This window comes from Drosophila suzukii, chromosome 2R (assembly GCF_043229965.1).
Source record: "Drosophila suzukii chromosome 2R, CBGP_Dsuzu_IsoJpt1.0, whole genome shotgun sequence".
NCBI classification, from domain to species: domain Eukaryota; kingdom Metazoa; phylum Arthropoda; class Insecta; order Diptera; family Drosophilidae; genus Drosophila; species Drosophila suzukii.
Window position 1 is genome coordinate 17,202,383 of NC_092081.1, and position 26,785 is coordinate 17,229,167.

At 43.0% G+C, this 26,785-nt stretch overlaps 7 protein-coding genes across 9 annotated transcripts; 3 read left to right on the forward strand and 4 right to left on the reverse strand.

The window, feature by feature from the left end:
• Positions 1 to 24: 24 nt before the first annotated feature.
• Hsepi (D-glucuronyl C5-epimerase) lies at positions 25 to 3,254 on the reverse strand. Its single transcript, XM_017085623.4, has 3 exons — positions 2,809 to 3,254; positions 1,370 to 2,748; positions 25 to 1,264 (listed from the first exon to the last, which is right to left on the reverse strand). Exons 1-3 carry the CDS (start codon positions 2,995 to 2,997, stop codon positions 898 to 900), a joined length of 1,935 nt encoding a protein of 644 aa, XP_016941112.3. The 5' UTR covers positions 2,998 to 3,254; the 3' UTR covers positions 25 to 897.
• An 84-nt stretch (positions 3,255 to 3,338) lies between these two features.
• On the forward strand, positions 3,339 to 4,789 carry PGAP3 (Per1-like protein PGAP3). The gene is made up of 4 exons (XM_017084937.4): positions 3,339 to 3,549; positions 3,605 to 3,921; positions 3,987 to 4,453; positions 4,512 to 4,789. The coding sequence occupies exons 1-4, from the start codon at positions 3,414 to 3,416 to the stop codon at positions 4,582 to 4,584; spliced, it is 993 nt and encodes a 330-aa protein (XP_016940426.3). The 5' UTR covers positions 3,339 to 3,413; the 3' UTR covers positions 4,585 to 4,789.
• Positions 4,752 to 5,507, reverse strand: LOC108017794 (peptidyl-prolyl cis-trans isomerase H). Its single transcript, XM_017084938.4, has 2 exons — positions 5,326 to 5,507; positions 4,752 to 5,267 (listed from the first exon to the last, which is right to left on the reverse strand). Exons 1-2 carry the CDS (start codon positions 5,407 to 5,409, stop codon positions 4,800 to 4,802), a joined length of 552 nt encoding a protein of 183 aa, XP_016940427.1. The 5' UTR covers positions 5,410 to 5,507; the 3' UTR covers positions 4,752 to 4,799.
• A 21-nt stretch (positions 5,508 to 5,528) lies between these two features.
• Positions 5,529 to 26,743, forward strand: Rpp25 (ribonuclease P protein subunit Rpp25). Of its 2 annotated transcripts, none has more exons than XM_017085449.4 (5): positions 5,529 to 5,637; positions 25,836 to 25,964; positions 26,022 to 26,203; positions 26,260 to 26,376; positions 26,435 to 26,743. In XM_017085449.4, the coding sequence occupies exons 2-5, from the start codon at positions 25,857 to 25,859 to the stop codon at positions 26,646 to 26,648; spliced, it is 621 nt and encodes a 206-aa protein (XP_016940938.3). In that variant the 5' UTR covers positions 5,529 to 5,637; positions 25,836 to 25,856; the 3' UTR covers positions 26,649 to 26,743. The 2 variants fall into 2 exon arrangements, with proteins under 2 accessions (XP_016940938.3, XP_036670039.3); XM_036814144.3 differs by lacking the exon at positions 5,529 to 5,637 and adding an exon at positions 11,667 to 11,685.
• Tdc1 (Tyrosine decarboxylase 1) lies at positions 6,758 to 11,352 on the reverse strand. The gene is made up of 3 exons (XM_017085446.4): positions 11,012 to 11,352; positions 8,921 to 10,025; positions 6,758 to 7,590 (listed from the first exon to the last, which is right to left on the reverse strand). Exons 1-3 carry the CDS (start codon positions 11,139 to 11,141, stop codon positions 7,056 to 7,058), a joined length of 1,770 nt encoding a protein of 589 aa, XP_016940935.3. The 5' UTR covers positions 11,142 to 11,352; the 3' UTR covers positions 6,758 to 7,055.
• LOC108018057 (uncharacterized) lies at positions 15,747 to 17,267 on the forward strand (the record flags this gene model as incomplete). Its single annotated transcript, XM_036814139.3, has 1 exon — positions 15,747 to 17,267. A coding segment is annotated over one exon (1,041 nt), but the record flags the coding sequence as incomplete, so codon positions are not given.
• On the reverse strand, positions 17,367 to 23,944 carry Tdc2 (Tyrosine decarboxylase 2). Of its 2 annotated transcripts, none has more exons than XM_017085444.4 (8): positions 23,844 to 23,944; positions 22,316 to 22,507; positions 21,938 to 22,245; positions 20,429 to 20,863; positions 20,153 to 20,367; positions 19,662 to 19,788; positions 18,101 to 18,606; positions 17,367 to 17,772 (listed from the first exon to the last, which is right to left on the reverse strand). In XM_017085444.4, exons 2-8 carry the CDS (start codon positions 22,443 to 22,445, stop codon positions 17,583 to 17,585), a joined length of 1,911 nt encoding a protein of 636 aa, XP_016940933.3. In that variant the 5' UTR covers positions 22,446 to 22,507; positions 23,844 to 23,944; the 3' UTR covers positions 17,367 to 17,582. The 2 variants fall into 2 exon arrangements, with proteins under 2 accessions (XP_016940933.3, XP_065719570.2); XM_065863498.2 differs by having other exon boundaries at positions 23,860 to 23,907.
• Positions 26,744 to 26,785: the final 42 nt, after the last annotated feature.

Sequence of the window (26,785 nt, forward strand, 5' to 3'; positions counted from 1 at the left end):
ACACCAAATGAAACAATACACGAGTACAAAGAACATAAACTAAGTACTTTAATTTGGTTCACTTAACTCAATACTCAAAATCAATCATTTTCGTTAACAGTCTCGTTTTGGGATTAGTAGTGGGCCATTGAAGATATTACCTGCTTAATTGACAGCTTCTCGGTTATGTTGAAAACTTAGGAGTTAAAATAAAATTACGTTGGAATGGCATCGTTTAAGTGGCGAGAAATACACAACATTCTCAAGTGGCATACGCTACAAACATTACATTACATTACAGGCTTACCATACTGATATTATCGTGCATCGTTATTCGGGGTCGGGGCAGTTAGGTATTTGAGTGGGAACGCTACTATTACCTCGACACAGGAGGATAAATACAAGAGTCTACTTTTGTATCTAATGGATACTACCTACATACGTTCTACAACTATTATGCTAAGCTCTCTATATTACTTTATACAGGGAAGTGTAGTAACGAACTCTACTTAGTTTGCGCAGTAAAAAAGACTGACTAAAACAGTAAGTGTTAAATGTTCAATTCTAGATATTGTCCAGTGAGTGCGCGTGCATCTACTCTCGGCAAACAATTAAGCTATTAATAGGAGGATCAACCAATCTTTAAAGACGAGGCTAACATCTGATAACGCAATCGAAGGTAAAGGTACAATAGCTTAACACTGGGCGCCTAGCTACCCGAGATAAATTAGGACTCTAGCACAAAGATAAGGCCGGAAACAACACAATAGAAACGAGGAATTATTTCCGGGTCAGGAGTGTGAGGGTGTGGGAAGGGCACGGCACCTAGTGCAACCATTTAGAATGGTTAAGCACAATACGTAAGCCCTACAAAATATCACTTTTTCGACGGCGATAGGCCGCCAGTTTCCTTAGTTCTCAGTTGTGCTTGGCCCGCCGGCCAAACATGTAGCCCTTCCAGCGCTCCGCGGTCTGTGCAATCAGTGGATCGCTATCTATGGTGGCCAGCAGGAGCAGCTGGTTCACGTGCGTCGCATGGTAGTCCCAGCGCGCTAGGTTGGGTGCCACGCCCAGGCTCAGGTGGCGAAGGTCATAGCTGGTGCCGGAGCCAGTGTCGTAAAGCAGCAGCATCTTCTTCAACGAGTACATGCCCTGGGCGAATAGCTTCCCAGCCTCCCGTGCAATTTTCACTGGCGCAGTACTGTTAAGATCGTAGAGGCCCAGTAGAGAATAGATAAAGCCGTTCAGCACATAGGACGGCGGCGTGGTGGGATACTCCTCGTACCTGTAGAGGGAAAAAGTATTAGTTGTACGACCAAATATAACTATCTCTATAAAGTGTTTATCCTTAATTTTAAAATAAATTTAAAAGCAATAACACCCTTCTCACCAGTAAAACTTGTCCATGAACTGCGCAAGAACGCCGCCGTCTCGCGAGTATACCCTGTAAGGCTGCAGACCGGCTGCGGCCGCCCGAAGATAGCGTTCATCGCCAGAGTGCCAGTAGGCTCGTGACAGTACCGAGATAGCGTGCCCCTGACCCATGGCCGAGATCCAGCCCGGACGCAACTCAGCAAAGCCGTTAAGGCTACGACGCACAGGATTGGCCCAGCCACCAGTCTTGGGGTCCTGGTTGTGGATAAACCACTCTGCTGCATCGTAAAAGTGAGCCAGATGGTCACTGGTAGACAGAGTGATGTTGTCGTAAAAGCCCAGGCCCAGGAAGCCAATAGCTAATACCTCCAGATCAGAGCGGCGCACCTTCAACGGCGAGCGTTTGTCTCCTAGGACTATTCCCTTCTGGACGTCGATGTGCAGGTCCCGAGTGATGTGGCGCCACTTGTTAAGGGCCGATCCGCCAAGCCCGTAGTAGATGTTGGAGTCCTGCACGCTTAGCAGCAGGTCGGCGGGTATGTAGTGGAGATTGTAAGTGTGCCGGGTGTCCCGGTTCTGGACGGTGACCATGAGGCTGCTGCTGTTGGTGACCAGCAAGAGATCCACACTGAGGAGCAGGTCCAGCGTCTGATTGAGGGCGATGCTAATGGCGCCCTCATAGCCAGGTGCCGTCTCAAATTGGACTACGCTGGTGTTGAACTTATGGTGCCAGATGCGGGTCATGTTGCTCGTCTTGGGTGTGCTCCAGTCCATCTGGTTTCCATCGCCGTCCTCTAGTACATGCACCCTGGGCGCCGGTTCCGTGATGTTCTTGCTGTAGTGCGACAACGCGAACTGGGCAATCTGCGTGGGGTAGAAGTACCCGCGCTTCTCCCACTGCGTGCTCACCGGGACGCCTTCGGAGGCGCTGATGCATTTCACACGGTCGCGCACCTCCACGTTGTAGTTCTCGAAGTACATAAAGACGCCGCGGGCATCGTATTTGCCCCTGGGCAGGTTCACTTTGGCCGTACTGTGCACCCAGTTGAACTTGGCCACCTCGCTGCCGGTGGTCGAGACGGCACCACTGACGTCGAAGTAGTTGCGCAGGAAGGAGAACGGCACGTATACCTCGTTGGCGTTCTCGTCCCGCTTGCAGTGGACACTGTACTCCTGGTTTATGGAGCACTCGATGTCCTGCAGTGCTGTGGCCTCTCCTCCGTTGGTGGACTGCCTGCCTGTTCGGTCCAGAGGGCGCATCAGGTCTGGCGAGAAGGTGAAGGCGGCGCAGCGCATGTAAACGCCGAGGGTAATCACCACCACGGCCACGGTGAGGATGAGCAACACGGCTTTCAGGTTCAGTCGCATGATGAAGAAGACCAGTGGCTCGCGTTGCTACGGATATGTGGGTCTTAGGTTAGCTAACTGACAGCAGTTTTGAATGGAGATCATTACCTTAATCCCCTGGGACGTTCGTGGATCCCTGTTTTCCCTGCTTACTGGAGGCGCGTGCAAGGCGAAGACATCTCTCTGGCTGCTGGAGTATTTGGACATCCGGTTGGTGGGCGGACCGGCTAACAGTCTCGTACTGATCTTGCGGCAGGGTTCAGGTGAGTCATGCTCTAAATATAAGTCAGCGTTCATCTGGCAGATGCATGGCGACAAATATTGATAGTGGTGCACCCACAGCTATTCGTCCCTCTCTTTCACTGCCTCTCTATGGGTAAAAATCCACCTGCAGACCCCTTAGCTCCTCGATTTTAGACCTCGGCCATCCAATGTCGATCCTTTAACTGCTGCCAATGCTCCCCGAGCATATTTTATTTAGATTTTTCTCGATTTTCCACAATTTACTACGCAAACACTGCGGAAAAACAGCAATTTCAATACAGATGAGCGAATGTTTTGACATCTGACAAAAGGGCAGACTATGCACGTCGATAGCTGGGCTGATTTCGATATCGATAGCTTCAACCATACGGCGATTAATCAATAGTGCAATGTTTACAAAATATTTCAGGTGTATGTCGCTCAGTAGGCTATTTTAACTAGTTTTAGTCATGTCTAGTCGTAGTTTAAGTGCAATACTCCTGGTCCTGGGGGCATTAGTGGCCGGCTGCTATGCCTCCAACGGGGACCGCACCCAGTTTTTCCACAATTGTCGGCAGAACTGTGAGCGAACAAACTGTTCGGCAGGTTAGAGTTCTATTGCCATTGCTTGACATCCTTACGAGAATGCTTCCTTTGGCAGATGGCTTGGAGATCCAGGAGCAGGCGGTCAAGTTCTACAAGCAGTCGGTGTTCGACCGGCTCTTCCAGTGGACCTGTGCGGACGAGTGTCAGTACGGATGCATGTGGCGCACGGTTTTGGCGTTCTTCGAGCGCGGATGGCCCATTCCCCAGTTCTACGGCAAGTGGCCGTTCCTCCGCCTGCTGGGTATGCAGGAGCCGGCCTCGGTGATCTTCTCCTGCCTCAACTTCGCCATGCACCTTCGCATGCTGCGCAAGTTCCGGCGGGAAGTGCGTCCGGACAGTCCCTGCTACATGCTGACCCACATATTCGCAGTGGTAGGGCTATCTCTCGATCAGGGACAGGAAAGGACACCTTACTAAGCAATCTCTTCTCCCCGCAGACTAGCCTCAACGGGTGGGTCTGGTCCGCCATCTTTCACACGAGGGACTTTCCGCTGACCGAGCTGCTGGACTATGCTTTTGCCTACTCCATCATCCTGTGCTCACTGTACGTCATGGTCATGCGAATGCTGCACCGCTACTCCCTGTTTCTGCGGGGTGTGATTTCGCTGGCCTTCGTGTCCTACTACATTAACTACTTTGCCTACCTGAGCGTGGGACGGTTCAACTACGCCTTTAACATGATGGTGAACGTGGCCACGGGCGTAATCGCGGCCGTGGGCTGGTTTGTTTGGTGCCACTTTGTGCGCACCCGTAGACCTTACTTCCGGAGGATCCTGCGCTTCTACGTTCTCATGGCGCTGGCCATGAGCCTGGAGCTACTGGACTTTCCTCCCATCCTCTGGATCCTGGATGCTCACGCTTTATGGCACCTGGCCACAGTTCCGCTAGCCGCTCTTTACTACGAGTGGGTATTTCTCGACGTGCGATTTCTCAACACTTTCATAAATGTGTTTCCATTTCAGCTTCATGATCGAGGACTGTCGAACCTTGCGAAAGGAGAAGGCTGCGGCGGGAGGCTATGCATTCTACAACTAGTATTATTCAGGATACTTACAACCAGGCACTGTTCTTTGTCTGTGGAGCTTTTCCTCATGAACGGCCTGCCACTGGTGACAAGGAAAAACTGCCATAACAAATATTTTTAGGTCACGAAGGAGCTACCTTTGAAAGTAACCAAAACTGCAGGAATAGTACTCGCTTCGTTTACAAAGACATAATAGAGACTTTATTACAACATTCAGTACTTCGCGCTACATTTGTCCGCATTGCGAAATGGTCACTGGCAGTTTGGGCTTATTGTTGGGGCCCGTGGGCACGTTCTCGATCTTACGCATGATGAGCAGACCGTCTAGGACGCGACCAAAGACCACATGCTTGCCGTCCAGGAAGTTGCACTTGGCGCAGGTGATGAAGAACTGGCAGCCATTGGTCTCCTTGCCACTGTTCGCCATGGACAGCAGTCCCGGCGAGTCGTGTTTCAGGGTAAAATTCTCGTCGCCGAAGGTGTTGCCGTATATACTGGTAACGCCAGTGCCGTCGCCCTGGACAAAATCACCGCCCTGGATCATGAAGTCCTTAATCACCCGGTGGAAGCTGGCGCCCTTGTAGCCAATGGGGACTCCATCCGGCCTGTACTCGCCCGTGCAGAACTGCCGAAAGTTTTCCGCCGTGCGGGGTACTGTGTCCGCAAACAGCTCGAATATCATTCGTCCGATTTCCTGCCACCAAAGGGGGTAAAATTAATTCATGTTCATGCCAAGCGGGTTTTCACCTTACCGTTGTGCCTACGGCGATGTCGAAAAAAACGACTGGATTGTTGGAGCTGCGCAGCTGCGACTGAATTTGATTCCAGTTGGGCATTTTAATTAACTATTATTTATAAAATAACTTTAACAAATCTAGGAGATTGGTCTGCACCGGCAGATTTTTGTTTACGTTTTATGCGATGAGTCGATGACGATAAGTCAGGAACAATGGTCTATCGATAGACTGCGAAGCCGGTCATATCGATTGGCACACGTGTGCCGAGTGTTTGTTTTTATTTTGCTGTGCACAAATTGTTAAAATTATTTAATTATTATTAAAAAGGTGAGTTCATCCAAGATAGTGAACTTCGGATTGTATAAGCGATTTAGTACAGCAGTGCAAAAGTGAATTCTGTGCTCAAATCTCCATATTATTTGCTGCCAATATGACTGCCAAGATTTGTTTATGTTTATTTTTATTGGCTAGTAAGTCCCCTCCCTCAACAAACTGGGAAATCTTGAAGCACTATTGATAATAAATCAAAAATTCATTCCCTATTCCAATAAAAACAAAAATATTCTTTTTAATTCCGTTTCTATATTTCGTCTTAATTAACATCACAAAAACTTGCAGCCACAAATGCTGTTAACTATATAGTATTTACATATTAATAATTTAATAGAACAAGGACATGTCTCGTAAAATAGCTTTTCAAGATACGTATGTACATACATATATAAACTTTAAATTTTTAATTTTTCAAGTGTCATTCTCTAGACAGCTAACTCTACGTATAAAATATAGGATAACGAAATATTACACAATAACAATTTTGCGATATTATTCCATAAATCGTTTCTATTAACGTATGTTAGCGTTATGTATATAAAAACATATTTGAACGTTGTATGAAAGTAGTGACAAACAATTGACGAATTGCTAGGAAAATGCCTGTACCTGTGAAATTCACACCATACACATAATTAAATTTTTAATAAAATGTGTGACGAAAAATAATTTTTAGTTTGATTTAGTTGTTTCAAAATATATTTAAGATTCAAATGATTCGAAACACTTAAAACAGTGCGATTTGAGGATTCAGTTGTTCTATTAATTTTGATTAAAGGTGTTTAACCAAAATTTAGATTAGTGAAGTCACTACAATTCAGATTGCTTTTCAAAATTATAATATCGTAGCCATGCTCGGATTGTTCCAAATAGTGCAACGTTTCTATTCCTACATAGACATTCAAAACGTAACATAACAACTAAGAAAAGAATTTTTTATGTTTCGTTTTGTGAATTAGATCACAGCTGAGTTCGAAACAAACTGTTGATTCATGCAGGGCTCTAATCTTCAAACGTTTTCTATTTAACTATACAAGAAAACGGACCCTATATGAGATATTGTTTAAACAAATTCTGAATTCGTTATCATAACCGCCCACAAAACACACGCAAATTAGTTTAAATTGCAATTTTATAAGATGTGCATAACAAATGCCAAGATAATGTTTATAAATAAGTGCTTTTTTCATGAAAGTAACTTAAGGTAGGTACAAAATATTAGCAATTACGAATGATTCAATGTTTACAATTACATAATATTCAGCAACAACTTAGGTCCTAAATACATAAATAGATGTACTTAAATTCAAACGGAGCAATGTTAGTCGGTAGACTCTAGGTACATGCCTCATTTCAGCTCGACAATTAATACTAGGTAGAGGTAAATCCGCCAATCACCTTCAGCTCGGCTCTCAGTTACTCGCCTCGTCCGTGTCCACGTCGGATATATCTTTAAGTTTTGTATTGCCGTTCGTGTTGCTGTTGTTCTTGTCGTTGTCGTCGGCGGCCTTTTGGAAATTCTCCTGCAGAGTTTTTGGATCCACGACCAGGATGGGTGTACAGCCATCCATAAGGTGCTCACTCTGACTCTGGTATTGCTCCCGCGAAATGCTACGCGTGAAGGAGAATCGCAGCGACTTTGTTCTGGTCAGCTTCTTTTTAATGGGTGGCTTACCCGCCACTGGAGCCATCGGCTCCGAGCTGGTCCGCTCCGAGCCTTCTGGCGTCGTGGGCACGGAGCTGGACTCCAGCTGGTGGTCACGCAATATCTCCTCCGCGAAGCACTTTATCTGACTCCAGGCATCTAGGATGTCCTTTTCGGTGGCGTGTTCGTAGGTTACGCAGAAGCGGATGACGTAGCGGCCGTTGAACTTGGCCGGCGTCATGTGCATCTTGCCCGAATGGTTAATCTGGGCCAGCAGCATGTGATTGGGCTCATCGCCAGTGCTGTAAGGAGGGTCGAGTAAACCATTAGATCCCAGAATATACATACAATTCCCAGCCAACCCAAGATCTTGTTATAAGGCCAAGCCTTAAATCTATCCTAGATCTATTCTTGTCTGTTCACCTGTCTAAAGATCTGTAGTATATCAAGTATATAAATCTTTAAAATTGGTGGGACCTACAAATTTGCTGATAGATAACCAAACTCTCATGAACATATTTTTTATACCCGTTACTCGTAGAGTAAAAGGGTATACTAGATTCGTCGGAAAGTATGTAACAGGCAGAAGGAAGCGTTTCCGACCCCATAAAGTATATATATTCTTGATCAGGATCACTAGCCGAGTCGATCTAGCCATGTCCGTCTGTCCGTCTGTCCGTCTGTCCGTCTGTCCGTCTGTCCGGATGAACGCTGAGATCTCGGAAACTATGGGAGCTAGGCTATTGAGATTTGGCGTGCAGATTCCTGAGCTTCTTACGCAGCGCAAGTTTGTTTCGGCACAGTGCCACGCCCACTCTAACGCCCACAAACCGCCCAAAACTGTGGCTCCTACAGTTTTGATGCTAGAATAAAAATTTTAACTGAAATGTATTGTTCTCATCAATACCTATCGATTGACCCAAAAAAAAGTTTGCCACGCCCACTTTAACGCCCACAAACCGCGAAATCCTGTGACGCCCACAATTTTCATGCTAGATAAAAAATTTTAACTGAAATGTATTGGTCTCGTCGATACCTATCGATTGATCCAAAAAAAAATTTGCCACGCCCACTCTAACGCCCATAACGCTTAAATCTGTGTACCGCCGGTAGGTGGCGCATTTTAATCTCGCTTTGCTGCTTGCATATCTCCATTTAGCTGAGTAACGGGTATCTGATAGTCGAGGTACTCGACTATAGCGTTCTCCCTTGTTTTATTTTCAAGTCCCTAAAACTCAATCGTTTGGTTCCAGATATAATCTATGCCAATTAGTTATGCAACACTTACAATTTGTCATACTGACCAGAACTAATAACATTATCTGTATGAAAGTCAAACTTAATTTAAATGGTATAAACATGGAAAAATGGTATTAGCATTTAAAAAACTAAGTTTGATTTCGATATATGGATGATCTTCTACTATCAAATCTTTTGCGAAATGGTCAAAGAACTTTAAAAACAACCCTTTTTTTCTGTCAAAATAAAAGTCTCAAAAAAACATTTTGGGTTCCCCGTTTCAGCTACTTTCTGACAAATTCCAATAATATTCATATTTTTGGGTTATAGTAATACTATTAAAATCTAATTTTGAAAAAAGATTAGGTAGTAATAAATAGTTTGGCGACTTACCGCATTCTAAAGCAGACCAGACCAAGGTGGACATCGTTCCGGACCTCAAATCGCTCATCCTTGCGCACCAGCATCTCGAACTTCTTGGCCAGCGCCATGTGATTGCGTATGTACTCCTGCAGGCCCCTGATGCCGTATGTCCGGAAGACGAACCAAAGCTTCAGCGCCCGGAAGCGCCGACTCAATGGGATGCCGTAGTGGCGATAGTCCACTCCGCTTAGGTGCTCGTGGCGCAGGTACAGGGGATTCACATTGAGCGCGCTCTTCAGGTTCATCACATCCCGTACCCACAGGGCGGAGGCATCGAAGTTCGTCAGAAGCAGCTTGTTGGGGTTCGTGTTGAAGGAGTCGGCGTACTCCAGTCCGGCAGAGAAGACCCGCATCTCGGGCAGGATGAAGGAGTTGCCCGCGTAGGCGCCGTCCACGTGCAGCCAAATGCTGGACACCTGGCGACAAACCTTGCCTATCTCCGTGATGTCGTCGAAGGCGCAGCCGCCGGTGGTGCCCACGGTGGCCACCACGAAAAAGGGCGTCAATCCGGCGTTCACATCGTTCTGGATGGCCTGCCTCAGCAGGTCGACGCGCATACGTCCGTGCTCGTCGGCATCGATGATCCGGAGCTTCACCAGCGCCATCTTGGTGGCCTTCTCAACGGAGGAGTGTGCCTCGCGGCTGGCGTAGGCGATCAGGCTGGGCAGGAATACGCTGTCGTGGACGCTGGTCTGGCCCTTCAGTTCACTGATGGCCCGGGCACGTGCCGTGATCAGAGAGACGAGCACGCACTCGGAGGCGGATCCCTGGAGGGCACCGCCGCCCGTGCTGCCCGGCGCGTCCGAAACGAAGGCCTTGGGCAGCCCGAGGGCCTTGGCATACCAGTTCATCACGATGGTCTCCAGCTCGGCGGCCGCCGGACAGCTGGCCCAGCTGAAGCCAATGGAGCCAATGGCACTGCTCAGCATGTCACCCAGGACCGAGGGAAAGGAGTTGCCCGACGGGAAGTAGGCGAAGAACTTGGGGTGGTTCCAGTGCACCACGCCCGGCATGATCTTCTGCTCAAAGTCCTCGAGCACGTCCTTGAACGACTCCGGCGACTGGGGAGCGTCGGCTAAAGATAAACAGGCAGTCGGCGGATTAGTGGGATGGGCCTTACATATTTCTTTTATCACCCATAAATTTTTGGGGGGGCTAGAGCAAAGGCAATATTTATGGCAAGTCTGTTGTTTTTGGCAGTGAGTAGAAAGATCAACAAGTAAGTCTATACGCAAGGTGTGTGTTTGCGTATGCATAATTAATTGATTTGTTTAGTTGAACTCGGGATTGCGGCGTCCATTCCGGCGTAAATATTTAACTTATCCAACTGCGCGGAATTCGCCTGAAATTCGCCAGCGAAACCCACTCTTCAGCCTGCCAACCTCGGTGGTATTTGGAGATCGGAGATCGTAGATCGGAGATCGAAGATCAGAGGGATGGCTGCCGAGTGAGTGGTGTGAGTGTGCCCCAATTATGCCAGGTCTCCACCCACGCACCTCGTTGCGGGGCACTCGAATCCGTGGGCTGGGGATTTTCGAATAGTTTACACTCGCACATTATTCACATGACTCTTTGGGCAGCGGGCAAAACAATTAGTCAACATGATTTAACAAGTTTTTGAGAGGCACTGAGTTGCCTGTTTCTCTGCCCTGGCTTTCTTTGATTATTTTGCGCAAAGCGAAATATTTTCAAATTTTCAGATTCATTGCTAATTTGTTTGGGCATAGTTAACAAATTAGTGTATACAATTTATCACTTGTGCTATAATTAAATGTTGCCTTCTGATTTTAAATAAAACTCGGCAAAAACAATCAAAGAAAATAGATCTGACTAACAGAATATTTTCTAAACTATATTTACGAAGGGCATTCAAAATCCTGATGTTTGGATGTCAGAATTTCCAAACTATTTCTAACTTTAGTTTCCTAATATGGTTAGTATTATTCTTTGAATGAGTATTGTGTTCTAATAACACAAAATAACGAAATTCCTCAAATTTATTTGTCGATTTTTTGCCGGCTCTTTGATAATTTCACACTTCTTTATATTTTTTTTGCTCACCTGGTAGCAGTTTTTTCAGGTAACCCGGATCCAAGGTGGGCGCCACATCACGCTCCTCAATGTTGGTGCCATATTGGCATATATAATCGATCACTTCCTTGCCGTATTTGCGAAACTCTTCCACATTCATTTTGTTCAATTTGCACTTGTCGTTTGCCTAATTGTTTTTCAAAGCTTGAGTTTTTATTGTACTTGTCGGTTGGTACTTGGCAGTATTTATTTATTGAATACTAGGGTCTATAGCACGGCACACACTGATTTATCTCTATCACTTTCAAATCCCGCTTATCGCGTATCGCCTGCTCGTTGCAGCTCAGCTTCCTTGACGCGAATGTCTTGGCCACTGCGCTGCATTGGTTTTTATATGGCAAGAGACCGTTCGCCCGATCGCCAGATCGGGAACTCTCGGCTCCTCTCTTTTCTCGGCTATATCCCCTTCTAACACCTGTGAGGTGTTCGGTGCTCGGTGCTCGGTCTTCGCACTGACGCTGATTGTCTCGTGATCACGCTCAAATTACTGGCCCGGGAACTCGGACTTCGTTTGGCTGGGAAACCCGCTTTGGTCATTATGGCCACTTCTCTCATTCCGCTCTCGACATCCAACGGAGCACTAGCTTACTTGGCGAAAAAGTCCCTGGTGGGCAAGGGTTTTCAGCTTTTGGCTTAATTATATGGTGAGTTTGATGCCATTTGCCATGTCATTGAGTAATTAATAATAGCTTCTTATGTAAAATTGGTCAAATTAGTTTATTACAGTAGGATAGTGTAGGAAATAGTAACGAACGATTCGCTTTTGAACGTCACTTTTCGAATAATCAACATTTTTAAAAAGTTTTAAAGCAGAATGTTGCTAGCATCTATTTGGCATACTCCTTTAAAAGTTCGATTTAAAATTCTAGCCGAGTTACATCCTACAACACTTGGCGTTAACCAATTTTTATGTTCACTTTTAAAAGTTGTAGGATAAGGTGACGAACTGATAAATACACACTAAATATACCGAACAAAAATTGGTCGAGTTGAACTGTTTATTCCAAATTGTTATTAACAAGCAATATAAAACTACATCATATAAAGTTATCTGGCAATAACTATTCATTCATTTCACAAAACCAACAAAAAATTTTAATTAAAAAAAAAAATCGTGACCAAACCATACAAAGAGTTCGTCACGAAACCCTATGAGCTACTGTTAAAAATATGAGTACCAAGAACTGTTGATAAAGATCTTATTAATATTTTTATATGTTAACTTTACTCTGGCACTGCTGAAACACTTATTAATTGAATAGGTTTGCTAATTTGTACTCCACCGCTTTAGTTAAGAACAAGAGAAAACGCTATAGTCGATGGTTCGACTATCAGAGACGAGTGCGAGAGAGATGGATATATGGATGCAGCAAATCCTTTATTCCTACAGAGTCTCTAGTATAGTCCGTAGGGCGTTTATGAGCGTTTGTGGGCGTTAGAGTAGGTGTGGCACTACGATGAAACAAACTTTCGCTGCGCAGGAAGCCCTAGAATCTGCATGCTTAATATTAACATTTGAGCTCTTATAATTTCCAAAATGTCAGCGATTACACGAACAGACGGACAAGGCTAGGTCGAATCGACTAGTGATTCTGATCAATAATATATATTATTTGTAGGGTCGGAAATACTTCCTTCTACCTGTTTCATACTTTCCGACAAATCTATTATAACCTTTTAATCTACGAGTAACAGGTATAATAACTCACGTACAAATTATGCGACTTCTTATGAACATTACTGTAAATACATTGTCGACACGATAAGAGAAATCGGTTACGTTTATTTGGAATTTTTAACGTGACGTAAAAAGTGAGATTTGCAAAGTTCGTCACCTTACCCTACACTCTCCTACAGTAGTTAAATCTGCTGGATATATAGTACTTTAAAAATAAAACCAATTTTTTACCATCTTACTAATTGTTAATTTCTTGGGGGCAAGCTTTCGTTTGGTAATTCCACCTTGAACTTACCGATAAATGTACTTTTTCCTACCTCAATAAATGTTTCTTAGCGATTCGACAATTAATTTGTATGGTTTTTAAATTAGTTTTAAACGTGTTCTGCTGCTGTCTGTCAGGCTAACCCAAATAACTTTTTTGTCTCGTTTTTTGGGGAACTTTTGGGTTTTTCTTGAAAATTACCGACTTCTTGCAAATCCGGCACGTGTGGAGAATGTGCAAAGAGTTGATTAAAGAAGAGAGCAAACTTGTTCCCTCTAATCTTTTCAAGAAATACTGAAACTTTCCGTGGCTGAAAGTGGGGAATCACTCGCAGTACTCGGAAAAAAGTGGCAAACAATTGTCCAAACATTGACCAAATCCGTTAACGGAAATTGGGATGTACGAATGACCAATCCCTGCCAACAGGCCTCACTTATGACGTAGCTGTGAAGAACGCCGATTGTTTCATGGGATCTCCTGCTAGGTGAAATACAAAAACACGAATATCAAAATAAACAAACGCTGCCAAATGAATTTCAACGATTTGTTCAGGTTACGGGGCGGCGGAACTTGGGAGATAATAGGTGTGGGTGGGCAAGCACGTACAAATGAATGAATGGGTTTGTTGTGAGAGTCAGTTGGAGCCCCCCTTAATTTGGCTGGGTGCTAATTGTCGACGAGAGATTATCTAACTCTGCCCTGTAATGATCTACCATTAGCTATGCTTACTTTACAATTCATTATAATTCAAAGTACACGGACCGCCATATATCTCTTGAAAATCCTTCATTTAACAATGGTTGTACTGGAAAATAGTTCAACACATATGATTGTTTGCAAATATGGAAATGTACATACTTTAAATGGCTTTAGCATTAGAAATTAAAATGTAGTTTTCATAATTTTTTTTTTTTTACAGAGTTCATAAAACTGTTATTTTTTTATTGATGCTTTAATAATTAAATTTAAATCATGTTGTATGTTAGCTAACAATCATTTAATAGCGATTTCCCAGAACCTTGTTAACTTCTAGGGTTTTATTTATTTCCTTCAACAATTTTTTTAATCCTGTAGTCCTTTGGATTTATTTCGAGACTTGTTCTTATAAATCATTTACAAGCCCTAAAATCCATTCATTATTAAAAAGAACTGAGCACGTTGAACCATTTCCGAATATTAAAACTAGAAGCCTTTATTCTGGAAAAAACGCCAGTAGCTATTATGTTGCGTAGTTCTGTTAAGAAATAAACCCATTTGGACCACCGTTGAAGGCAAAGCCTAACTTTGGCCCACTTGGCTGACTCATTCGGCGCACGCGTCGCCGCCTTGAAGAGGTTTTCAGTGGGAGCAGAGTCCGCTGCAAGAGATTCGGAGATTCGGAGATTGCGAGACAGAGATCGCCTGAACACCGTGACTCGACGTATTTGGCTGCTCCTCTTACTGGGCCTGATCTGAGCTTCGCCCGAACTTTCATTCACAGTGCCAGCCATCGCAGATGACGTCGTGTGTCTAAATATAAAATCATATTCAGTTTACGCGGTCACACTTCAAAATGCTTGACGGCCGTTGCCATCATCCACCGAATCCACATCCATCCGCCTTCTGGTTAAACTTGGACTACGTACGTGAGATCGGAGATGCGAGTTTGGAGCGCGGCTATTGCTTTTGTTGTCTACCATTAATTAAAGCAGTTGGCACTGCCAAACACCAAATAAAATTCCCATGATGTCTCGATACAGTCGAATGTCTCTAAGATGATTTTCAGAGTATTTCGAAAAAAATATTGAATGTATTTAGGTATGTTCGTTTAGTTTCGAAATAATAAATAGTTTACTACTATTCATCCATCCTTCTTACTTCATTTTTAGGATATGTAGAAAAAATCTAGGAGATATTTAAGGTCTTATCGTGGATTATAAATGATGTGTTAAAACGAAGAAAATATTTTCTTGTTTAAAGAAAAAGAAACTTTCGGATCTAACCTCAAAAAATACCGATTATTATACCGTTCGCAATAGAAAGAAGCTGAAGAGTTGGTACATTTAAAAAAACAATTAATCGATTTATAAAAATTCAGTGGAATTAATTTTAGGGACCGAGTTCAACTCTGATATTACAGATGTGGTGGCAAAATTGGGTGGTGTCTAATTTATGAATGGTTTAATTTGTGAACCTTCGACTGTACGAGCCCTGCCTGTAGATTTTTTTAATTTGCATATTATATTTTTGGATTTTTATGGTGCACGCGCTTGACAACAGCTGAGGGATATGGCTCTTCTATTTTTGTTTGTTTTGGCAATTTCGTTTGTTTCCGATATTGCCAAATCATAGCTTAGGCATTTCAATCATTCTGGTGCGGCTAGGCATGCTAATTTTTTAGGCTCGGCACTTTTTGATTTATTTTATGTGAGGTGTTAAAGATGGTGTCTAATGATACTCTGATTTTTATTGGCGCCAGAAGCATATGATTAGGTTTATAGGCGAGTTTATTTTAGAAATCCGGTTTTTTAGTTCGAATTTCGTCATGTTGCGTTGAGGGAAGTTCTTATTTAGGGTAAGAATACTTGAGGGCGAGAGAATAACTATATCTAGATCTGCCAAGGGTAACTGTTTTGTCAAGCAGTTCCTTTCATTAAATCTCTTTAGCCTATCCCTATATTTCAGATGAAACAATTTTTCATATATTTTAGTTATCACATATTAAGTCAGTTGACATGCGATTTTTTCTATGGTAAACTTTCCTTGTTATTTGTGAACTTTAATTGAACAACACTAATCCATCGCAATGGTCCAGGTATTTTTATGTTTTTATCATCATTGATTTAGCTTTGAAGCCCAGTGCTAAGTCAAGTCAAAAGGCAAAACCTGCAGATGACCCACTTCGAGCTTATAATGAGGTCGTGCAAAACTTAATAAAGAACTGGGAGGCGCCCGTTATCTTGCTTAGAGAACGAGGTTTCCTACCCAAAAACTACGAGGATACGTCGAAAATCAAACCCAACTTAGATGCTTTGATGCAGCGAATGGAGAGGGACAAAAGGGATCAAACCAATGGCAAAGACATCATTGTAAAACCCAGAGAAATGCGGGAAACAAAGCGGCCAAAAAAAGCCCAAAGAAATCATAGGGGCTCTTTAGCATCCTCGGGATCTATGCTTTCAAGCTTGGAGCAGTTGAAAGTCTTAGATAGCAAGGCGAAGTCCAATGCCAAGATGAACGACCAGGAGCTACAACTGCTGGCAATGAAGCGGCGCTTGGAACAGTTGCAAGAAGAAGCCGCCAGTCAGGATCTACCAGGATATCGCAGGCAGATCAAACTATTTCCAAGAACCAAGGATCCTGTGAAGCCTGCGCAAAGCTACGATGAAGTATTGCAGCGAATGATTGAGAAGACGAGTCCACACTCTAAACATCACTCCAATTCGCATTTAGAAAAATTCACCTCTGGAGTCAACCACAAATCTACTAATGTGCAATTGGGTTCCAGAGAAGAACAACTGTTGAGTACAATGCCAATTAGTTTGAGTACGTATAGAGCGCACAGCTATCTGCACAGTCTAATTGATAAACCCGCCATTGATCTGCCTAAATCTAGTCGAGAAGAAGCCCAGAAAATCAAAGATGACGCGGCGGCACCTAACTTGGAATCGGAATTGGCGGCGCCCAGGTATCTGAATTGGGACATGAAAAAAGGGCGACTCGACCATTACTCAATCGCTGAGAAGGAGGCCTACTTGAATCAGTTGGTTAGAGTGTTTGGGCAAAACCTGGTCTTGAAGGAGACCCAGCCAAAAAAGGGATGACCCGTCTTCCTAGAACCACACAACGCACTCCATAACGATCACATTAATTATCTCAAAATGATTCGAAATATATGATCTCCGTTCAATGAGTCATAATCCATTTGGAATCCGTGCCATGCACAATAATTATAGCCATTTCCATTTCCCATTTATTGATGATCAACAATGATCCTACGTCATATCAATGGCATCAGCATGATGATTTGGATTCCGCTTGTTTACCTTGGGTGAGAAGGCAAAGAAATCACAGGATATTTCTGTTTACCATTTGTCAATACACATGAACATTTTTTTTTCAATGTTGACCCAAAATATTGATTCGTCGAGCATATGGAAATAAGAGGTCAATATATGATTTCGCATGACTACGTGTGAACAATATGTTTTGTTTGATGTTCTTTTTACGGCATATATATATCGCAATGTTTTCGGGAGCAATGACATAAACACAAAACGTTAGCTTACAATGCTTTTACAAAGCTTTAAGTGCTTTCAATACTTCTTACTATTTCATTCTGAAAACTATATTTTCCCTTTAATTAAGATTTTTCTAACCACGAAAAAACAAATATATCGTAATATTTTGAAATAATATTTATTGCATTTCATAAACAAGAAAGTTACTCGTTTGATATTGCCACCACGGAACTTAGAGAATAAGTATTATAGGGGAGAGATCCTTAACTTTGGCTTCCCACCGCATTGTAGATTGGTCTAGAATTCAACTAGGCGCCTGTCTTAAGGAAGCGCTAATACTGTATTATATGCGTGTTTCAATAAACTGAGTGGATATTATTAGTTGAGATTATCCCGTGAGGCCGATGCCTTACGAACAACCATTGGAGATTTTCGTGGGGACCTCTGCTCCAGTGGCTGCTGCTGCAAGTTCACGTGGTCCAACTCGTTTTCCGGGGAAGGAGAGGATCCGGCTCCGGAATTTCGTCGAGAGGACGAGGTCCGAACGTTGGTGTCCAGATGTCGAAAGCTTTTGTAGAGAGAAGACACTTAATGTTATAAAATTCTAGATAGGCTATTATACAAGTTTGTCCTAAAATATTTGTGTTCTTGGTCTCTCTGTTTATACAATATGATCTATAAAAAAAAAGCTGGAATCACTTTGCTTTACAGTCCTCTACACATTTTCAATTTGCTTTGGTCTGTTAAAGTTATGTATTATTACTATATAAAAAACTATAGATATCTTTCAAACCTAAAAAACGTTACCAAAGAAATACAATTATCTTAATTTAATTGAACTTTTAATGACATATCCGATTTGATATTTGATCAATGATATTTTGAACAATACTCACCGCAAAGAGACATTACTGCCCTTCTCCTCGTTGCTGTTGAAGAGGAAGGCTAGCGGCCAGGATATCCATGAGTTGTGGTCCACCGAGCTCTGGGTCCGAATAATAGGGGCACTGCCGCGGCTCACCACTGGCGAAGGCAGCTCCATGGATAGCTTGGGTGTGCCCGCCTTGTTGATGGCCGGGTTGTAGATCTTCGGATCGCTGACCATGCGCACGAAGAAGGAGCGCTTCTGGGCCAGCGTGTCCTGCTTCTTGCGGTTCATGATCTCGGAGAGCTCGTCGTGCTGCTCCTTCTCCAGCAGCTCGTTGGCGAAGTCCACAATGATGTCCCAGGCATAATCGATGTCCTCGGCAGTGGCATTCTGGGCCACGGCGCAGAAGCGGATGATGTAGCGATCCCCCACGCTGGCCGGAACCATGTGCAGTTTTCCAGACTCGTTGATTATGCTCAGCAGCTTCTCGTTCAGCTTGTCGGTTCCCTTTAGCCGGAAGCAGACCAGACCCAGCTAAAAGAATCCAAATTCGGGCTATAATGTTTCATCGCACATATAAATAGTACTAGATATTAACTAAAATATGGACGATGGCGATTAAACGATTGGTTACTCTTATTTGTGAAGCAAGGATACCCTAAGCACATTGATTTTAAATATTTCTTTCTCCATGAATTTCCGTGATCCGTTGTATCAATTCCAACTAAAATGTTTCCAGACAAATAGATAACAGTATAATTATTTCTTTTAAAAACCGATCCCTTACTTAGTAATAACTAAGTAATCTGTAGCATTTAAATATAAATGTTTCCAGACAAAAGGATACCTGAAAAATTCTCTCTTTAAGAAACTTTCCCTTGTTTATTAATAATATATCATTCAAAGATCACCAACAAAAGTTAATTTCTCAATAATAAACTTTCTTAGACCTTTAGTTATTATTAATAGTGTTTATTTATTGAGATACATGTTAATAAGAATGGTGAACACAGAAACCTGATAACCTAATATGTATGGATGTTATTAATTGATTCATAAGACATGTAATAAGAAATACAAAACTAATAATAGATCCGCTACCAAATCGATCACTCTATTGAGTTGGGCACGCTTACGCTCAATGGGTAGGAAACATATGTCAGTCGCTGACTCGATGAATCACTTGTGCCTGTCTCTGAGTGATTTTCTATGGCAATTATGCCAAAACACTTCTGTTGCCAAACCAAATCGAAGCGAAAAAGAAATCAATTTTTTTGCGTCAGTTTCTTTCCGGAATTTGGCGTGTAGTTGCGCACGTTTGCTCGAATTGCCAGGCGGGTGTGAACAAGTTCACGTCTTCGACAGAGTTAGGCACCGATATTTGCGTTACTCGCCAATCAATTTACCAATTATAGCTGGGGCCCTTGGAACGGTCCGCACAATGGAACCACACACCCACAAGTTGCCTCAATGAAAATCCCACACATTTCACAAAAGAGCTTTGAACCCTAAGCATGATTAATTAGTGGAAGAAATCGAATCGATCGAAATAATAAAAGGAAAAAGAAAGGAAACGAAATGTAACTCACCTTGACTTGATTACAGATCTCGAAGCGTTTATCTTGGAGCACAAGCTCTTCGAATCGCTTGGCCAGTTTGATATGGTGACGTATGTAGTGCTGTAGCCCGGAAATCCCATAAGAGCGCAAAACGAACCTGAAAATATGATCTTTGCTCAGGCATACACTCAGAATACATAATATTCAGGGCTCTTGGGTGCCAATTGTTAGTGATTTTTGGGATGGGAAATTAGCATTAAACGTTGATGTTTGACCATGTCATATTTTGGGGTATAGATTCGGCACACATGTATTTACAACTAAATCGCAAGCAAATACGGCGAGGGCACACTTGAGCTAAACAAGTAAACATACTTAACGCCACTCCAGGTCAATCCAAAAACAATTCACTTTTCGACAATGGTCAACAGACCCATCTATACCATACCCCTTACTCCGAAACCCATTCGCACTTGACTGTCGAGGGCCCATTTGGACCCCAAATGGCACATGCTACATACCACAGCTTCAGCGAACGAAAACGCCGACTGAGTGGAACTCCCCAATGACGATAGTCGATGGCCGCATCCGAGTAGCCGTGCTTCAGGTACAACGGATCCACCACCAGGGCTGATGTCAGACGGATGCGGTCCCGCACCCACAGCGTCGAGCAGTCGAAGTTGGTCAGCAGCCATTTGTTGGGATTGGTGTTGAATGAGTCAGCATATTCTATGCCCTGCGGATGGGATAGTGTCACATTGTGTGTGTGCTCTCCGTGCTCTGGGTAACCCACTCACCTTCAGGAGGGGCTTCAGCTCGGGGCAGATGAAGCTGTTGCCCGCATAGGCGGCATCCACATGCAGCCAGACGCCCGGGAAGCGCTGCAGCTGCTTGCCAATCTCCGGCAGATTGTCGAACGCACAGGAGCCCGTGGTGCCCAGCGTGGTGGAGACGAAGAACGGCACCAGGCCCTGCAGCTCGTCCTCCTCCATGGCCTCGTAGATCGTCTGGCCGCGCAGACTGGCGTCCTCGTCGGGCTCCAGAATGCGCAGCTTCACAAAGCAGATCATCGCCGCCTTCTCCACGCAGCTGTGCGCCTCCTTGGAGCAGTAGGCCATCAGCTTGGACAGCAGGTGGCCCTCCTCCACGAACGGATGCTGCGCCTTGAGCCTCTTCAGGGCCTGCGCCCGGGCAGCCAGCATCGTGACCAGCACGCACTCCGAGGCGGAAGTCTGGAGATCCAAGCGAGAGATCACATAAGTCACGGTAGAACAAGTTCAAATTCGAAACATTTCATCTAAGTTATATCTTGTTATGTATCTTAGAAGATGAATCCGAACAAGATAAAATTTTTTTATTTTAAATCAAAACCCTCAGATTGAAATCAAATTGGGTCAAATGGATCAATATAATAGTTAAAGAGGGCCCATGCCATCGAATTGTCAATGTGACCTATGAAATAGTTCCTTGCACAACAACAAAGAAGAACAAAATACATAAATCACAATTGTGAATAGCTGTAAACCTTTTTTTATAGTTACTTAACTATCCTCATTGGAACATTTTACGCATACCTTTTTGTTGAGTGCAGTTAACATAGAAAATGTGTTGCTAAATTTGCTTAACATTATTAAAGGTTATTAATTAGCTGTATAGTTGGAATGGTATTTAAAGGGTAGCTTTCTTGTAACAATTATTTCTTGTATAGTTATTATTAATTTGCAATTGAAAATACAAAAACTTGTGATTTCATGTCTCCGGAAAGGGAGAAACTTTGGGTGGGATAGGTTGCATTGTCTACCTAATTATAAATTAAGGGAATGGGAACATTTTCAAAAAAATGATTTAAAATATGGTTTGAGGTTTGTTTCGCAACGGGGAGTGCTGGATTACAATTGTGAATAGTTGTTAACCTCTTTTACATTTACGTAACTATCTTTATTGGTACATTTTACCCATAACTTATTGTTGTGTGTAGTTAACATAGATAAGGTTTGGCTACATTTGCATAACATTATTATAAGTCATCAATTAATTGCATAGTTGAAATGGTATTTAAGGGGTAGCTTTCTTATAACAGGTAGAGGGAGACGCAGGAATATAGATATTATTAACTTGCTCTAGATAATGCAAAAACATGTGATGTGTTGTCTGCGGAAATAGAAAAACTATGTGTGGGACAAGTTTGCATTGTCTACCTTATTATAAATTATGGGGATGGGATCATTTTCAAAAAAAGTGCTTTAAAATTTGGTTTCGGGTTTGTTTTGCAACAGGGATTACTGAAGTACAGGTGTTAAATGTACCTGAATGACTCCTCCACCGGTGCTGCCCTCCTTGAGGGCCAGAAAGTGATCCGGCAGACCGATGGCCTTGCCCAGCCAGTCGAGCACGATCGTCTCCAGCTCGGTACAGGCGGGACTGGCCGCCCAGGAGAAGCCGATGCACCCGATGCCGTCGCCCAGCATGTCGCCCAGGATCGAGGGGAACGAGTTGCCCGCCGGGAAGTAGGCGTGGAAGCGCGGATGCTGCCAGTGCGTCACGCCGGGCATGATCTTGTCCTCCACGTCGCTCATGATCTGGTCCCAGTCCTCCGGCTCCTGTGGCGCCTCGGCTGTTCAAGTGGGAGTGGTGGTGAGGCAAGGTCTTTTTATTTTGGGATTGGAATTTGGGGATTGCCTTACTTGGCAGCAGATGCCGTAGGTAGCCGGGCTCCACGCTGGGCGTGACTCGGCGCTCGTTCAGCGTCTCCAGATAATTGCAGATGTACTCTACCATTTCCATGCCACGTTTTCGAAATTCGGTGCTATCCATCTTTGGTCGGTTCTCCAAATCACTTTCCTGCTTGCTTTTGAATTTTTTCGTTTACCCCCACGCTGTGATTGTATTATAAAATTTGAAAATTTTTGAATGAATCAGCTAAGTAGGCGTAAAAATGTTCGTATTTTTAATTGAATGAAACGAATTCGATTAGTTTTGTATTTGAAAAGTTTTCAAAAACATAATTTCTTGAAGGAGTAGGAAAGTTTTTTATTTTATTTAATATTCCAAACTTTAAGCTTTGATAATCCTATATAATTATATTTAAAATAATTTTTGAGATATATTAATTTTCCGACCTAACAATTATTGAATGAAATACGCCTTTAGCGAAAATTAAGGTTCCTATATTTTTAAGGCCAAACACATACAAAATGTTTGCTTTTAGAGTTTTAAAGTTGTTCCAGTTTTTGTCTTCTTTTAGCCCTAAACTAACGATACACATTTTGAATATTGGATCATCCTTTAGTTTTTTTTTAAACATTTGCTTGTAGTTAAAGCAGAAAAATACGCATTTAAATTTTGTCATAAGCTAACATTTCGTAGTTGGTTCTTACTAATATTTCAATGCGATAACTTTTTGAAAGCTATTATTTAATGCCAATTTCACCCACAAGTGGTTATATATATTTTAAAAATATTTTTTTGTATACTTTTAAATTGATTAAAAACAAGTTAAACCAATGTAAAATGTCGGGACAACGGATGTTGTATTTTAAAAATTTCTGTCATCAAATTTGTTTTCGAAACATTATTAAGCATTCCACTAACCAAATAAAATTTCTTAAATTTTGTAACTAGGCCTTTTTTTCATTTTATCTGTTTTGTTTCCGTTTGCAGACTTTTTCAGAATAAGAAAATGTTGTCGGTTGTTAAAAAAATAGGACTTTAAAAATAAACCGCCTTTTACTTTTAAAAAATTTTTAAAGCTAAAAAGGAAATGAAGCAAAAATTTAAACCTTCTATTGTATCGAATTTTTATGTAGTTCTTGGTATTGTTTGAACTGTTTAACAATCCATAAGTTATCGTTGGCAAAAAGAAATATCAGTTCCGTATTTTATTATTTTGTTTTTTATGCGAACTAATAAATCCCCGTCATGTTTGGAGTTTTATTCGTGGTTTTTCCTAAAACCGCCGATTAAATTTTATAATAAACTTGGTGTATTTATAGTGGGGCTATTTGAAATTTATTTTGTCGAGGTTGTGCGTTGTTCGAAAATTGTGTTGTTCCTCAATTTGGTTCGATTTAATCGCAGGTGTTAGCATAAACAGAATTTTTGTTTGTAATTAAACTGCGGTTCCTTAGGCATGTTTTACGGCCATGTAAAGTATACAATTCACGGGTAGTTCACTAATTGTCGATGGGTTACTACCGGATCCATGGCACTTACTTGAGGCAGAGCAAACTCCGGCGGGTGACTTTTATTCCGAGTCCGAGACGACGAACCGTTGGCCACGACTTGCGAAACCAAACTGATCCTTGCTCTGCGGTGTGGCCAAGAGCTAAGCTCGGTTGTGGGTCTGATGGGTCTGCTGGGCCTGCTCCTTCGGCTGCCTTGGCATGTCTAATGAATGCATACTTCAGTGGGCCGGAGCCGGGATGGGGATGGTGGTGGTGGTGGTTTATGCTTGGTGGTTGGTGCGATTGAAATGGCAAATAAATGGAATTTTTGCGACGCTTCATTCATGGCAAAAAGGCAGAGGAGGAGTGGTTGGCCACCAGAACCCCCTTCGATGTGCGTGAAGATATGCAAAAAAGTAGAGGGGAGAGTGACAAATTAAGCATCCAGCTTAGCACATGTGAGGTTGCACCGCTGCGTATGCTTGATATTGCGTATACGCACTGTAAATTGAGTTTTCAACTGTTAAACACTTAGCAAACCTAATTTTCCCATTAAAATAAAACTCAATTCGGGCATGGATGAGTTACTGCAAAGTACGTGTTGTCATAAACACACACAGCAAATTACATTGACAGGACCTCCCACTCGTCCTTGTCCGGGGTGCGAACCGTTTTATTAATAACTTCCGCACCAAATTGAATTATTGTTCCGAGCGTACTTGATAGGAATGGTGGCGATGCCAAATGATTATGACGATGGGGAAGTGACGACAACGACGACGAAGACGACGGGCAGCCCAGGCAGGAGCAGAAATAGAAGGAATTTCAACGCATTCCTCTCGGGAACATTCCATCCCGTTTTCCTTTTTCAACTCGGGCTCCTTTCGTTCCGGCTGCACTGGGCCATAGAATTGTCTGGGACACGTGGCTCCATGTACTTGCCATCATCATCGCCATCGGCCCACACAATCATCTGATTCCCCATTCGTTTTTTGTGTTGTCGGATGAAAGTTCATTAATAAACTTTCATTGCTGCTGTCGAATTCAGCTGCAGCTACCCACCCCGGGGCCCTAAAATGTTGTTCGGCCTCCGCTTCAACAAGTGGCATCATGCTTCTGCGGTTATCATCCCCCGGTGACCTCCTTTCCCTTGACCCCCACTCCGTTCTCCCGTTCTCTAGTGGCCGACACCGCCAGGGTTCTATTTAATGGGAAAACGCTGCCAGAACGCTCCTGCATCCGCGTTCATTTAATTGCTGTAGAAATGGTTTTTTATTGACTTTTACTTGAACTCCTCTTCAAAATGCATTAAGTCACAGCAAAGACTGTCATGGTTTGGGCAGAGGGTTTGCCTTAGTTCTTAGGGAGCTGCCAATTTTAGTTGAACGGAGATGGTTTACTGATTACTGGTTTCAGTTATAAACGTAACTTCAGTTTCTAACACAAACATCGCTTTTGAAAAATGAATTACCTAATAATGTATTTAGTATCTTGATATTCTTATTTCAATTTTAATATTATTTTAAGTTAATAAAACAAAGAGCGCTTTTTTCACAATAAAAAGTATAAATATAACTATTAAATGTTTAAAAATCTTGATTAACAGCGAATGTTATAAAAACAAAATCGTTTCTGGTTTTCTATAAAAATGATATAATATCCGATTTCTCACTATTTCACCTATGAATTCCTTGATTACTTACATAAAGAAGTATTGAATAATAAACCACACTCTGAAAAGTGTAGGTAACATCGGTGGCCTGAAGACCTGGCTGCTTACACCATTTGCAGCTAGCTTGTCTTCCTCCATTTTGCCCCGGCTCTCTCGGCTCATAAACCAAGCAATTATTCAATTTGCACGGACTGCGCCCTGGCAATAGCTGCTCCGGACAGTTTACGACGAGTGGTTGGTTGTTAAGTTGGTTCTTGAGATTCCGGACCTCCGGGGTACTTTTTCTCCCATTATAGGTTCAAGGTTATTGCTAAAGGGCTCTGCCGTGATTATATTTCTGATAGAGTAAAACAATCTATTTATTTTCAGATTTTGTTAGACGACCTCAAAATGATGCACTACCGCAAGGCTGAGAACGTGGAAAAGGAGCTGAGCAAAAGCGATTTGCCCTTCGAGGACTGCATGCCCAAGTCGCAAAAGGATTTCCTTTGGATGCATGTGAGTACTGAAAGCTTTTCTTCGGAACCCCTTTCCACAACAGTTTCCTATTTGAAGGTAAAAGGCGGTACTAAAGTGAGCAATGTGATAGAGTTCGCACAGGCATCGCTCAACAAAGGCGAACACAGATGCGTGGTGTGGAGTGGATCCGGTGGCGGAGTGATTAAGACCATATCCTGTGCAGAGGTGCTCAAGCGGAGCCATCCTGTCTACCAAGTGAACCGCATGGCGTATACCAGGTGAGAAGCTCTTAAACAACGAATGTGTTATTACTATTATAAACCATTTAATGTAGCGTGGAGGAGCACTGGAAGCCGCAGATGGAGGGTCTCGAGGAGATCATTGTTAACCGCCAGATACCCGCCCTGCACATCCTCATGAGCCTAGACGAGCTGCCGGACAGTATAGAGGGGTGAGCTAAAGCGAGATTCAATAGGCGTTATCATAGTAATCCAATATTGCTCATATAGTTTACAGAAGCCAAACACATCCACCGATTTCTGGGAAGGCGGACGGGCTAATCCGCAACCTCAGCACCGCCCACAGCAGCAACAGCAACAACAACACCAAGGTGCCGGCGGTCGGCCAAACAAACGCCACAGATCCGGACGCAATAAACCATCCCAACAACACGGAAAACCTTCCGCAGAAGAGAACCAACCAAACAGTCAGAGTCAAGGTTGAGATAAGCCATATAACTAGCCCACTACAATTGTGAAGATTCCTTTATTTGCCCTTTGTAAGGATATACAAATAAAGTCTAGTTTATCACAAAAGCATTATGGCATTAAAGCAATTGAGGGCAATGAAAGATTAGCTCT

What these genes read in the sequence shown, in the direction of transcription:
- Hsepi (XM_017085623.4), bottom strand. Translation starts at nt 2,997, where the DNA reads ATGAACGCTGACTTATATTTAGAGCATGACTCACCTGAACCCTGCCGC. An exon ending in GAACGTCCCAGGGGATTAAG is followed by an intron (nt 2,749 to 2,808) that starts GTAATGATCTCC and finishes ACATATCCGTAG; the next exon opens with CAACGCGAGCCACTGGTCTT. An exon ending in TTCATGGACAAGTTTTACTG is followed by an intron (nt 1,265 to 1,369) that starts GTGAGAAGGGTG and finishes TTCCCTCTACAG; the next exon opens with GTACGAGGAGTATCCCACCA.
- PGAP3 (XM_017084937.4), top strand. Translation starts at nt 3,414, where the DNA reads ATGTCTAGTCGTAGTTTAAGTGCAATACTCCTGGTCCTGGGGGCATTA. An exon ending in GCGAACAAACTGTTCGGCAG is followed by an intron (nt 3,550 to 3,604) that starts GTTAGAGTTCTA and finishes TTCCTTTGGCAG; the next exon opens with ATGGCTTGGAGATCCAGGAG. An exon ending in CTAGCCGCTCTTTACTACGA is followed by an intron (nt 4,454 to 4,511) that starts GTGGGTATTTCT and finishes TTTCCATTTCAG; the next exon opens with CTTCATGATCGAGGACTGTC.
- LOC108017794 (XM_017084938.4), bottom strand. Translation starts at nt 5,409, where the DNA reads ATGCCCAACTGGAATCAAATTCAGTCGCAGCTGCGCAGCTCCAACAAT. An exon ending in ACATCGCCGTAGGCACAACG is followed by an intron (nt 5,268 to 5,325) that starts GTAAGGTGAAAA and finishes CTTTGGTGGCAG; the next exon opens with GAAATCGGACGAATGATATT.
- Tdc1 (XM_017085446.4), bottom strand. Translation starts at nt 11,141, where the DNA reads ATGAATGTGGAAGAGTTTCGCAAATACGGCAAGGAAGTGATCGATTAT. An exon ending in CCTGAAAAAACTGCTACCAG is followed by an intron (nt 10,026 to 11,011) that starts GTGAGCAAAAAA and finishes GTTTATCTTTAG; the next exon opens with CCGACGCTCCCCAGTCGCCG. An exon ending in CTGGTCTGCTTTAGAATGCG is followed by an intron (nt 7,591 to 8,920) that starts GTAAGTCGCCAA and finishes CCCTCCTTACAG; the next exon opens with CACTGGCGATGAGCCCAATC.
- Rpp25 (XM_036814144.3), top strand. An exon ending in AACCGCATGGCGTATACCAG is followed by an intron (nt 26,204 to 26,259) that starts GTGAGAAGCTCT and finishes CATTTAATGTAG; the next exon opens with CGTGGAGGAGCACTGGAAGC. An exon ending in CTGCCGGACAGTATAGAGGG is followed by an intron (nt 26,377 to 26,434) that starts GTGAGCTAAAGC and finishes TTGCTCATATAG; the next exon opens with TTTACAGAAGCCAAACACAT.
- Tdc2 (XM_017085444.4), bottom strand. Translation starts at nt 22,445, where the DNA reads ATGGATAGCACCGAATTTCGAAAACGTGGCATGGAAATGGTAGAGTAC. An exon ending in CCTACGGCATCTGCTGCCAA is followed by an intron (nt 22,246 to 22,315) that starts GTAAGGCAATCC and finishes CCACTTGAACAG; the next exon opens with CCGAGGCGCCACAGGAGCCG. An exon ending in TTTCGTTCGCTGAAGCTGTG is followed by an intron (nt 19,789 to 20,152) that starts GTATGTAGCATG and finishes TCATATTTTCAG; the next exon opens with GTTCGTTTTGCGCTCTTATG.